General features: G+C 38.9%; 1 protein-coding gene across 1 annotated transcript; it reads right to left on the bottom strand.

The window, feature by feature from the left end:
* Nucleotides 1–575: 575 nt before the first annotated feature.
* On the bottom strand, nt 576–8,704 carry LOC115365413 (deoxycytidylate deaminase-like). Its single transcript, XM_030060407.1, has 6 exons — nt 8,601–8,704; nt 6,683–6,776; nt 5,395–5,530; nt 4,419–4,535; nt 2,817–2,913; nt 576–1,184 (listed from the first exon to the last, which is right to left on the bottom strand). Exons 1-6 carry the CDS (start codon nt 8,660–8,662, stop codon nt 1,133–1,135), a joined length of 558 nt encoding a protein of 185 aa, XP_029916267.1. The 5' UTR covers nt 8,663–8,704; the 3' UTR covers nt 576–1,132.
* Nucleotides 8,705–11,001: the final 2,297 nt, after the last annotated feature.

Below are 11,001 nucleotides of genomic sequence, written 5' to 3'. Positions count from 1 at the left end.
AACATGCAGGTGACACCAGGTGACGTGAGCTCAGCATCCTGCTGTGAGCAAGTGCAAAGACGCAAAGTTGTGATGATGACATCAGCATTATCAAATTGTTTTCACCATCCACACACCAAAAGGAAAACGCCATTTTCAAAAAAAAAAAATTCCACCTTTGGGAGTGTTTTCCAAAAGTTTCAAAAACAAAAATTTCCTGTGATCAGAGAGCCAAAATGGAAAGAAAAAGGTGTGTTTTCAAAAACATCCATCTCTGGTGGCTCATTCCATTCACACATTCTTGCTTCTGAATCAAGAGCTGTGTGTGTATTCCACTTGTATACAATTGCTTGGACTTATGCATACAGAAAGTTACTTTAAATTGCCTGTTCCCACATTTAACTGCATTAAGATGAATATAAAGCTAAATTGAACTCTGATCTGACCCATATTACCTATGTAGAGTACAAACACACTATAACCCCCCCAAACCTAGTTAAAACAGGTGTAGGTACTGTTTTCCATCACAGAAGCCTACTCACACCTGAACTCAATGATGAGACTGAAAATACAATTAAAACGTATTTTTTTCCAAAGTTCTGAAACCTAAAGCCCATATAACTTATATCAAAATGTACAAAGACTCTCATAAATACATAAGATGATCCATAGTTATAAAGGATCGGAGATTAAAGAGCTCATGTGGGATTAAACCTCTTTATTTATCCAGCAGCAGAGAACACTGCGACTTATCCACCAATATCTTCCTAAGTTTCTTTTTAAAATTTGTTTTGGAAAAAGGTCCTAAGAAAAGTCCATGTCAGATTCACGATGTGTTGTGTAGAAAGCCACGAGACAATGAGTTCCTTCCCCAAAAAGTTTAAAAGTCAAATCTTTTTGTTGTCTTTGGAACTATGGACACAAACAACTTTCCAGTCAAGTCAATGTATTGAGAGCCCTTGTACATTTCTAAGACTAAGGGAGTACAAGAAACAGATGAAAACAGAAAGATAGACCCTTTTACCACACTGAGCCACAGAGGGAGAAGCATCAAATTAAATGCTCTTGAACATCCTGGATATAAAAACTTTTTCTCTCCTCCCATGCCTGTCCTCCTCATTCACTGGCTCCCCAAGTTGAGCAGATTTCATTTTCAATTGGAACTGAAGTCAATGACAAGCCGAGGCTCCTTGGGCTTGAGCTGCCTGCCAACACACAAGAAAAAAAAACAAAAACAAAAAACAACACTCATGAGATGCACAGACAGAAACAACAAGACAGTGAAAACCTAGTTTAGGACAAAAGTCATTTTTATTGATGTCTATTAAAGAAACATGCCAGTGATTTTGCATGTTTAGCTTAATATCTACTATACTGTACTCTAATATACTTCACATTTCTGCTAATCCTTTCCTAAAGCAAGCAGTGGTATTTTGCAACTCTGATATCATTTTTCCTCGCTTTAATCCAGCCATTCATTCCACTACGATATGAAAATGAAAACGATATGAAACTTTTAGAGTCTTCAAACTTTCTTCACAGCACTATTCCATTGCTGTAATAAAAATCATCCTATCATTCCTAAAAGCTGCAGCACTGCTGTGTTTTGATGACTTGAAATTGGACACAGTGAAACAGTCCCTCCGCTAGGGAAAATAGTCCCCAGGGAAACATTTGTTTTCCACAGCCAATTATCAGCTCTGTAGTTTATTCATGTTGATGACTTTGTGAGCCACAAGAGTAGAACATTATAAAGTGGCTGTTTCAACCAAAAATTCAAATTTATGAATGTGGTGAAATGCTGGTCTTGCTTGCTAACTCAAATGCAAGTCTAGAAACGTCCTCTCTTGTTTGTTGCTGTACCTCTTCAGTGTGATTCTGTCCATCTTATGGTCCTTGTTTGTTCTACCTTACCGTTTTGATTTCATCTCCAGAAAATAAATACACAGGTTACTATGTACATATGTATTTAAACTTTTGGGGTAAATTGAGCCATAGGCTCAACTTGCCCCAACATCACTGGCATGTTTTACCCCACAGCCTTCATTCTGACAAAACTGTTTCTCACAGGCTCAGATCCACCATTAGGTTAAATTTGTGAGCTTGTTTTGTATCTCACAGGGACTTAAATTAACATGTAACAATGTCCAAATCTGATCTATTTTAATTAAGACACAAGACTGATTACTTTAGTAATATGATTCATTTACGTGGCATGACAAAGTGTTTTGTCTCTGGTTTGCTCACCACTGTCTCCTTGAGTCCAAGATGGAATCCATAATGTGAACTCTGCTTCCTTAATTTGAGGTCACATGATTACTTTTGGTTTTGGTTAGTTAGATACTGGAATTATCTTATCTTACCCACTAGCTCATCTCACCACATTCTTCTCTACCGGTTCTGTGGGGCTGTCACATGTCTTTGAAAGGCGTGTGACAACCCCAAAGTCAAAGTCAACCAGAACCCGATGGTACCCATCAGAACATGGCAGGTTGATTCATTAAAAAACAAACAAACAAACAAACTTTACTTTTTTTCAACATCCATATGTCGAGTGTTCTCTCCTCTCTATAATGTATTTATTATTTATTTTTGTTGTCTCCATACATTTATTCCTATGGAACGAGGTAAAGCACCTACACCGCAAACACCTGGATGGAGCAGGTCTCTTCTCATTTTGGGGAAATTCGCTAACTAGAGTAGAGTGCAGTAGAGTAGAAAGAGACAGGGCAGGTTGAGGAAGCAAAACACATCAGGGGAGTTTTGAGGTGAGGTACAGCCAGTTTTGTTTTGTTTTTTTTTTTATGTGTGTGAGAGACAGAGAGGGTATTACTTACTCGTATGGTATGCCTGCCAAGTCAAGCATCTTTTTGGAAGCAATCACGTTGTCCAACTTATGGTACTTATCAGATAAATAGATGACGTTCTTAATGCCTGGACAGAGAGTAAGGAATGATGACGGGATGAAGGCAGCAAAAAGGCAGAAGAAAAGAAGAAATACTATTAGATGTCCTATCAGTAGAGTCATGCTACTTGTCAGATTAGATTGTAAGATACTCTAATAGTCTCAGTAAAGATTATACACATTCTCTGCAAAATCTGCATATTCACCAACTCTGTGATGAATGTGCATGTAAACCACTTATTCTTCATATTCCAGCTGGGAAATCTCTGAGGCATTCCCATTTTTTCCAATGAAACGGTTAATGTTGATATAAAACACTATCATGCTGTGCATGCAGTGAGTCATGTTTGTGCATTTACATCTTTTTTTTTTTTTAACTCAAGGGTGGCAATGATTTGCCTTTAGCAAACTCAGTAGGTCTAACATATAAAGTTCATCCTGCATCAGCGCCCTCCCCAACATCACTAAATGTCTAACACATATAAGCTGTCAGCACAGAGCCACGTCTCATTTGCCCACTGCAAGTACAGAAACAAACACGTCTTCATTGAGTAAATGTCCAAGATACAGAATGAAAATGATTATTGATAATGTGGAAGATCAGACCCACTGCCAATGAATAAAAAAAACAATTAAAACAGTCCAAATCCATTTCATATACCGTATTTCACAAATTAATCACCCGGTCGCAAATAGACGTCTGGTTCTTTTAAACGCCTGGGGTCTGCACCCATTTTGCACATTAAACACCCACCCGAATAACTGCCGGGGCGATTATCTGCATTATATTGAGGTAAACCCAAAATAAGGCTATTCACCTTATTTTTGCAGAAGTAAACAGTTAGCCGCACAATGACTGTGCGGCACTTCCGTTTTCTGTCAAAATACCGTAATCTTAAATCGACCGACTGTAAATATGTTGCACAGTAACTGTCATCACAATAATGGCCTGGTGCAGGTCTGTGTAAAAATAAATAAAGGCCTGCAGCGAATAGCCGCCTGGTTCTTTTAAACGCCTGGGATCCAAGTTGATTTTGCGTATTAAACGCCTGGGCGATTAATTGGTGAAATACGGTATTCAGGTAAACTTGAGATTTGGCTAAAATACACTTTCCTAGAAAACTAAGAAAATAACAAGAAACCAGCTGTTTAATTTCCTCAAAATACTGATCCCCGGAATTGTTTTTTATATTTGCATAATCTGCTAATGTGATTTTGGAAGCTGTTTTGCTGCACTGTGGAAGTGAATGGGGAAGGTAGAAATACACTGCTAATTCTAGATTAGCAGTTCAGCAGATCATGAAGGAACTAATGACGTTTTACCACCATGTGTGAACTAAACGACCCAGCGCCCTACCAAACTTCAGTTTAGTTGACCTTTATCAAACTTCCATGCAAAGCATCTGCTATCTGCATGTTGAATTCAAAAACATGAGCCCTTCCAAAATCTGTCAGTGCAACCCTGCAGACATTAGACTATAAAGTAAATGTGTGTGTGTGTGTGTGTGTGTGTGTGTGTACTTTCCACACGCACCTGCCTGGATGAGGAGCTTTGAACATTCGTTGCAGGGGAACAAAGTCACATAGATTGTGCAGCCCTTCAAGTCAGCACTGTTCTTATTCATAATGGCATTCAGCTCTGCGTGACACACTGTGGGAGCAGGGGCAGGAAAGCTCCAGTCAGTGCAATAATACTCATTCAACAAAATCACCAACACCCTATCTTCATTTAATTCACTAAGGCACTGATGCAGTTCAAGATACATATGCATATATTTACTGCCATTTGTCTTATACTGGAAAAAAACACATACTGTCAACATAATACAACCCAGGAAAAAGCGTGAAAAAATAAAAATCAGCTGATATGACCATGGTTTACTTTGTCACTCGCTGAGTTTTCTTTTGGTCTGTTTGAATGACAGCATCCTAGTATCATGCTGGCTATAATAACACAGTGCATTACACAATGTGCTGGTGAGCCTGTGAGGCTCCAGTTTCAAATATGTCATGATGCCTTCTCTGTTTTTTGCAGTTGGCAGCATTTTCAAATCAACACAACTAATAGGCTATGGCATTTACCTGCTGTTACTGTAATCTCACTCTGTCTTTATCCCTCATATTGCTTTTAAACTGACGGCTGGACAGGCTGGACAGGTTTTGGGTAACAGTACTGACTACTGTTCAAATCCACTACTGTTCAAAAATTAGTTTTTCCCACATTTACATTGCAACAAACCATTTTGCAAATGATGCTGGGGTACTAGAGATTTCACATCATATAATCAAAATCCCTTCATTTTCAAATATGATTTTTTGCTGAAGCTTCTCTTCATTAATAGACACTTTTGCTAAATAAGAAAAAAGAGAGGCACATAGAATATTGATGTTTTATTATTTTTCTGTGTAGTAATAGGTCCTTACAAGTTTGCAACCTGTTTTTTTTTGTTTTTTTTTGTTTTTTGAGGAAGTGTGTGTGTGTGTGTGTGTGTGTGTATGTGTGTGCTTACCATAAAAGTACTTTGTTTCCACAGGGTTATCACCTGATCGGCGCCATGGCAGCGAGTCATCACCACAACCATTGGGCATACCATTGTAACCCACACCAACAATCTTCTTCTCCTCGTTCACTATACAGGCTCCAACCTGTTTGACAATTGGACAGTTTTGTCTACCCATTAACTTTTAAACACATAACAGGGCACATAACAGTCAGTGTGTGTCAAGTTGCTAGGAGCCATCAGATTGGCCATAATCTATTTTCTCTGCTGGTATGAATTACAGAATGACAGCTGTAAGCAGCAGCTGATGGGATCCAAGCACAGAGCACTGCTGATTGGCCAGATCAACTTAATACTGCAGTGTTCAATATCTCAACTGAAGGGGATGAAAGACACACTGTTAACTTGTTTTTAGACCAGGTCAGATATCCCATGTGCCAAGTTTGGGACAGTGGACAAATTTGTAGAGGTTTGACAAAATTCAATATGGGAGAAAGCTGTCCAAAAAATCGTAGCAAAAGAAGTTCACAGGCTTAATCCTAAATGTTGCAAAACCTTGGTAATTAGGCTCACTTGGACACTTTGGGGAACTTTTCACACATTTGTGGGATGAATGTGGAAATAAATAGAATCAAGTAGGGGATGTTAAACCTCACATACATTTCCTCCACAGACAGATCACAGAGGTCCACTCAATTCTGTGGACATACCCGATTCACATTCTACCAAGTTAATGGCTGGCCTGGCACAAATCAAATCAAATTTTATTTATAGAGCACATTTCCTACGACTGTAAAGTAAGCTTGTACATTATTGAGACATGTAGCAAACACTCACCCTCACTAAATGTCTGAGAAAAATGTACAGTCCTAAAGGGATACTTCACTCATAATACATTTGTGGGTATCGGATACTTACTACTGTCCCAAAGAAAGCTTCACTCACAAGCTTTCATGGCAAACTCATATTCTAAAACACTAGCCATCTCTTATCCAATGGAAGTAGATGGAGCCATAATTTTACAATTTTACAACAGCAAAACACTATCAAAGGGAGTCTTTATAAAGCTCACACAGTCATATGCTCATTTTTCTATTTCTCAGCATTCCCCTTTCACACTGATCAATTTAAATTGAGGCTGACAAAATTTCATGATATTCCACTACTAAAAATTTATTAAATTCGCCAGCTTTCCTCATTTCCTCAAGTAGACTTTCCAAAAATGCTATGACCTGCAGGAAAAAATGGATTTGTGTGACGTGTAAGTGAATCGTTGTGTGTGTTTATATGTGTTTACCTGCGTGCTTGGGTCCCTGCTCCTCCGAGCCGCCAGCAGCGCGACACCCATAAAATACTGTGCACTTTCCAGGATGTCCTCTCGCTTTCTGTTGCTACAAGAGAGGGACAATGAACTTGGTAGCTTGGACAGGAGTTGAGCTGGTTTGCCACTGGGCAGGTTTTGAAATACATTAAAAATGACATTGTATTAATATATATATATATATATATATATATATATATATATATATATATATATATATATATATATATATATATACATATATATATATATTGATAAACTGTATCCCTTATTCTAAGAAAAAAAAAAAGAACATAATTTTCTCTCCACATTAAGTGACAACGGCAGTGTATTATGGAGAAAAAATACAATTACGGTACCGGGTGAAGAGAGTTAAAATCATAACTTTATGAGGGAAAAATCGGATATCCTCTGTAATCAAACAGGTAAATTTGCGAGAAAAAAATACTCCGAAATGTATGGACAAAAAAAAAAAAAAGAAACTTCTGAGATTAAGGCACAAATTTACGAGAAAAAAAAACTCGGAAAAAAAATTGTTTTCTTTTCGTAACAATAAAATACTGGTGATGTAGCCCAGAATCACAATATTATCATTGTGTATGCAAGACTTGTGCTGCAACATTATCACTATTTCTTTGGCTTTTAGAATTGCCCGCTCCTCTCTCTCTCTCTGCGTGTGCGCACAAGCCGGAGGGGCGGGATACACGTCAAGTTGGCAAATACTGTCAAGTCTGGTGCTTCACTTTACCAAGTTACACTGTTGTTGGCATCGGAGCCGTCCCTTTACTTGTTCTTTATTTTAAGGGCAGAAATGGAAAATGGTTTATCGCTGCATTGGAGGATAATCTGTCGCGCCATATCTGCGTAAAAGTGCAGGTGTGAACACTTACATTGTTGTTGTATTATTATGCCATATTTTAGACCTGTTGTGAGCCACAGTATTGTTACTATTATATATAATTCCCGTGAGCCACAGTATTGTTAGCCTACTATTATTTATTTAGGAATTCCAGTGAGCCAGAGTATTGTTACTATTAGCCTATTTATTAATTCATTTGTATTGTTTGTTATCGATAAATGTGGGCTTTTTGATCAATATGGGCAGATTTTGCACAATAACTGGTCCAAAGTGCCAAAATAAATTGGTGAAACTGGCATGAGTGCTCTGTTTTAAGAGGTGTGTGTACTAGCTGTTCACCTGCGGGCACTGGATGTTGGAATTTCTCTTAGGCGTAGGCTATGGCACACTGCTGTTGCCTTGCACATGCACCTACGCACCGCTTAGAGCAGGATGCAAGCTTTTATATTTCGTTAGAAGACAGTCTTAAAGTCAGAGAATATTTGAGAGAAACAGTTTGAGTATTTTTTTTTAAATAACTTGTTAGTTAACGAGTCTTGTTATTCCGTCGGCGCGCTGGTGGATTGTAACTTCTTGCGTTGTGAACCAATAATTACAATGGTTATTTTATTCAAACAAGTGTTTCTTGGTGGATTATATCATGCCGCATCATTGAGTGGTTAATTTAAATTCCGGTATGAATGTGTTCGTTTTCATTTGACTGATAGCCTAAATAAAACTCTGAAACGCCAGATTTTTTGAATGTAGTTCGGTTTCGCAGTCCTGTAATTTAGTCTATGCCAAATTATTCACATGTTGAGTTGGCACCACTTAAAAACTGTATCGTTTAGTAATTAAGCTTTTACATAACGTTACCGTAAGGTTTGTACAGTGATAGGCCTACATGTCCCACAGAAAAGAGAATACATGAGTAACAAAATAAATAAACAGATAAATTAATGAATTAATATTATATTATAAATATCATATATAAAATATATAGGCTATTTAAACAACAACAACAACAACAACAACAACAACGTTGAAACAGGTTACCCGTCATTAATTGGCGCCGGCTGATCATTTTGTTGTTCCATGTCTCTGAAGCTGCGTTTCATTGAGAACACGAAGTCCTGAGCACTGAAGGTTCACAGACTTAAAGTGAAGTGAGGTCACCTGAGTGAGTATGGACTTGAGGGGCCTTAAATAGGAGGAAAGGCGGGATAGCACACTACCTGTGACTTAATGTTACCTTGACGATGCCACAGGCTGTTGCTGCTGTGTTTCCTGATAGGCTGCATGGCCGAGCAGCTGCACGCAAGCCTTACATCACCGAGCACAACGCCAAGTGTCAGATGGAGCGGTGTAGGCCTAAAGCACGCCGCCACCGGACTCCGGAGCGGTGGAAACCAGAGGTGGGTAGAGTAGCCAAAAATGGTACTCAAGTAAAAGTACTGTTACTTCAGAATAATATGACTCAAGTACAAGTAAAAAGTAGTCATCCAAATAATTACTTGAGCAAGAGTAAAAAAGTACTTGGTGGAAAAACTACTCAAGTACTGAGTAACTGTTGAGTAACGTCTTTTTTTTTTTTTTTAACACAAGCATTCAATCAGACAGACAACAATACAAAACAATCATCTTCAGGCAAATTAAAGTTAATCCGATCAATAAAATTAATTAAATAAAAAACAGGTTAAATTAAAATAATCTTCAAGTAAAATAAATGATAAAAATAATAAATAAAAATAAAATAAATAAATAAAATGTCCAGGTTCTGGAGCATCTCCAAGGCAGCTGTCATATTTCTCTTCCCCCAGTCATTCACTGACATTGTCGAAAGTCTCCTGATAACTCCGGTGCTGATAAATACAATCACTCCAGACCGCCTAAACAATGCAGGGTTGCCAACTCTCAGGCATTGGCCGTGACAGTCACGCATTCAACCTCAATCTCAAGCTCTCAAGCTCAAGAGAGAAATATCACGCCAAATCTGACTTGTTTCCTATTGTAAATTTTTCCACTCATCACTCCACTCCAGTGTCTGATGTGTTATATTTTCTCTGATTATTGATTAACGGTGGCAAGATATGAGAGCTGTTATCTGATAATTATCTGTATGCACGGCACACCCATTAGATCCGGCAGACGTGACCTGACCGGGTGGCCGCGCACACCATGCGGTGCTGCGGCCGGTGCCGGTGTTCTGAAAATCCTTCCTACCCGTCGAGATATCCTACCTGGCTAGAAGCATATTCTGACAAGGTAATTTCAATTGTCAGAACATCCTCCCTAATGTAGAAGCATATTCTGACAAGGTTAAAGTTAGGGTTAGGGTTAGGGACACGGTAGGACGTTTCGCGGAGGTAGGACGATTTGACAGAACACCGGCACCAGGTCTGCCGGATCTGACAGGTGCTGCTCCGGCTGTCAGTTGGACGCATTCTGAAGGAGGAAGTTACCTCCGAAACTGTCAAGGTAAATAAACATCACTATGTCTGATTAAAAGGAACAAAAACGTCTTTTAGTTAAAAGGAAGACATGACCCGCTGACCGTTGATTCTGCCATTTTCATTTGACTTGCTCCGACTGACTGTGAAAAAACTGTAAACTCCCGTCCCACTCCCGCCTGAGATTAAGTATGGCCACGTGACGAGGGTGCACGGCTACGGCTATGTTTGATTGATGAAACACAGTCACATAGTTTAGCCTAACGGATCTCTCTCTCTCTCTCTCTCTCTCTCACTCTCTCTCTAACAAAATAAAACATTAAAATGATCCCTATGAGGGGGAATAAAAGAAAAGTAAGGAGCTCAATGTGGCCTCATGTAGCTGAGTAAGAGTACATTTTTTTTTTTTGCCATCCCATCCGGTTTGCATTTAGTTGGACCATCATTTATTTTTCAACAGGACAATGACCCCAAACACACCTCCAGGCTGTGTAAGGGCTATTTGACCAAGAAGGAGAGTGATGGAGTGCTGCGGCAGATGACCTGGCCTCCACAGTCACCAGACCTGAACCCAATCGAGATGGTTTGGGGTGAGCTGGACCGCAGAGTGAAGGCAAAGGGGCCAACAAGTGCTAAACACCTCTGGGAACTCCTTCAAGACTGTTGGAAAACCATTTCAGGTGACTACCTCTTGAAGCTCATGGAGAGAATGCCAAGAGTGTGCAAAGCAGTAATCAGAGCAAAGGGTGGCTATTTTGAAGAAACTAGAATATAAAACATGTTTTCAGTTATTTCACCTTTTTTTGTTAAGTACATAACTCCACGTGTTCATTCATAGTTTTGATTCCTTCAGTGAGAATCTACAATGTAAATAGTCATGAAAATAAAGAAAACACATTGAACGAGAAGGTGTGTCCAAACTTTTGGCCTGTACTGTAAAACTACTCCTAGAAGTACATTTTTTTTCAAAACCTTACTCAAGTAAATGTAATGGAGTAAATGTAACT

The sequence above is a fragment of the Myripristis murdjan genome, chromosome 9, assembly GCF_902150065.1.
Source record: "Myripristis murdjan chromosome 9, fMyrMur1.1, whole genome shotgun sequence".
Lineage (NCBI taxonomy): Eukaryota > Metazoa > Chordata > Actinopteri > Holocentriformes > Holocentridae > Myripristis > Myripristis murdjan.
Note: the sequence above shows the minus strand (reverse complement) of the source record. Positions and strands in the feature narration are given on the sequence as shown.

What these genes read in the sequence shown, in the direction of transcription:
- LOC115365413 (XM_030060407.1), bottom strand. Translation starts at nt 8,662, where the DNA reads ATGAAACGCAGCTTCAGAGACATGGAACAACAAAATGATCAGCCGGCG. An exon ending in CCGGCGCCAATTAATGACGG is followed by an intron (nt 6,777 to 8,600) that starts GTAACCTGTTTC and finishes CCTCTCTTGTAG; the next exon opens with CAACAGAAAGCGAGAGGACA. An exon ending in GCAGGGACCCAAGCACGCAG is followed by an intron (nt 5,531 to 6,682) that starts GTAAACACATAT and finishes ATTGTCAAACAG; the next exon opens with GTTGGAGCCTGTATAGTGAA.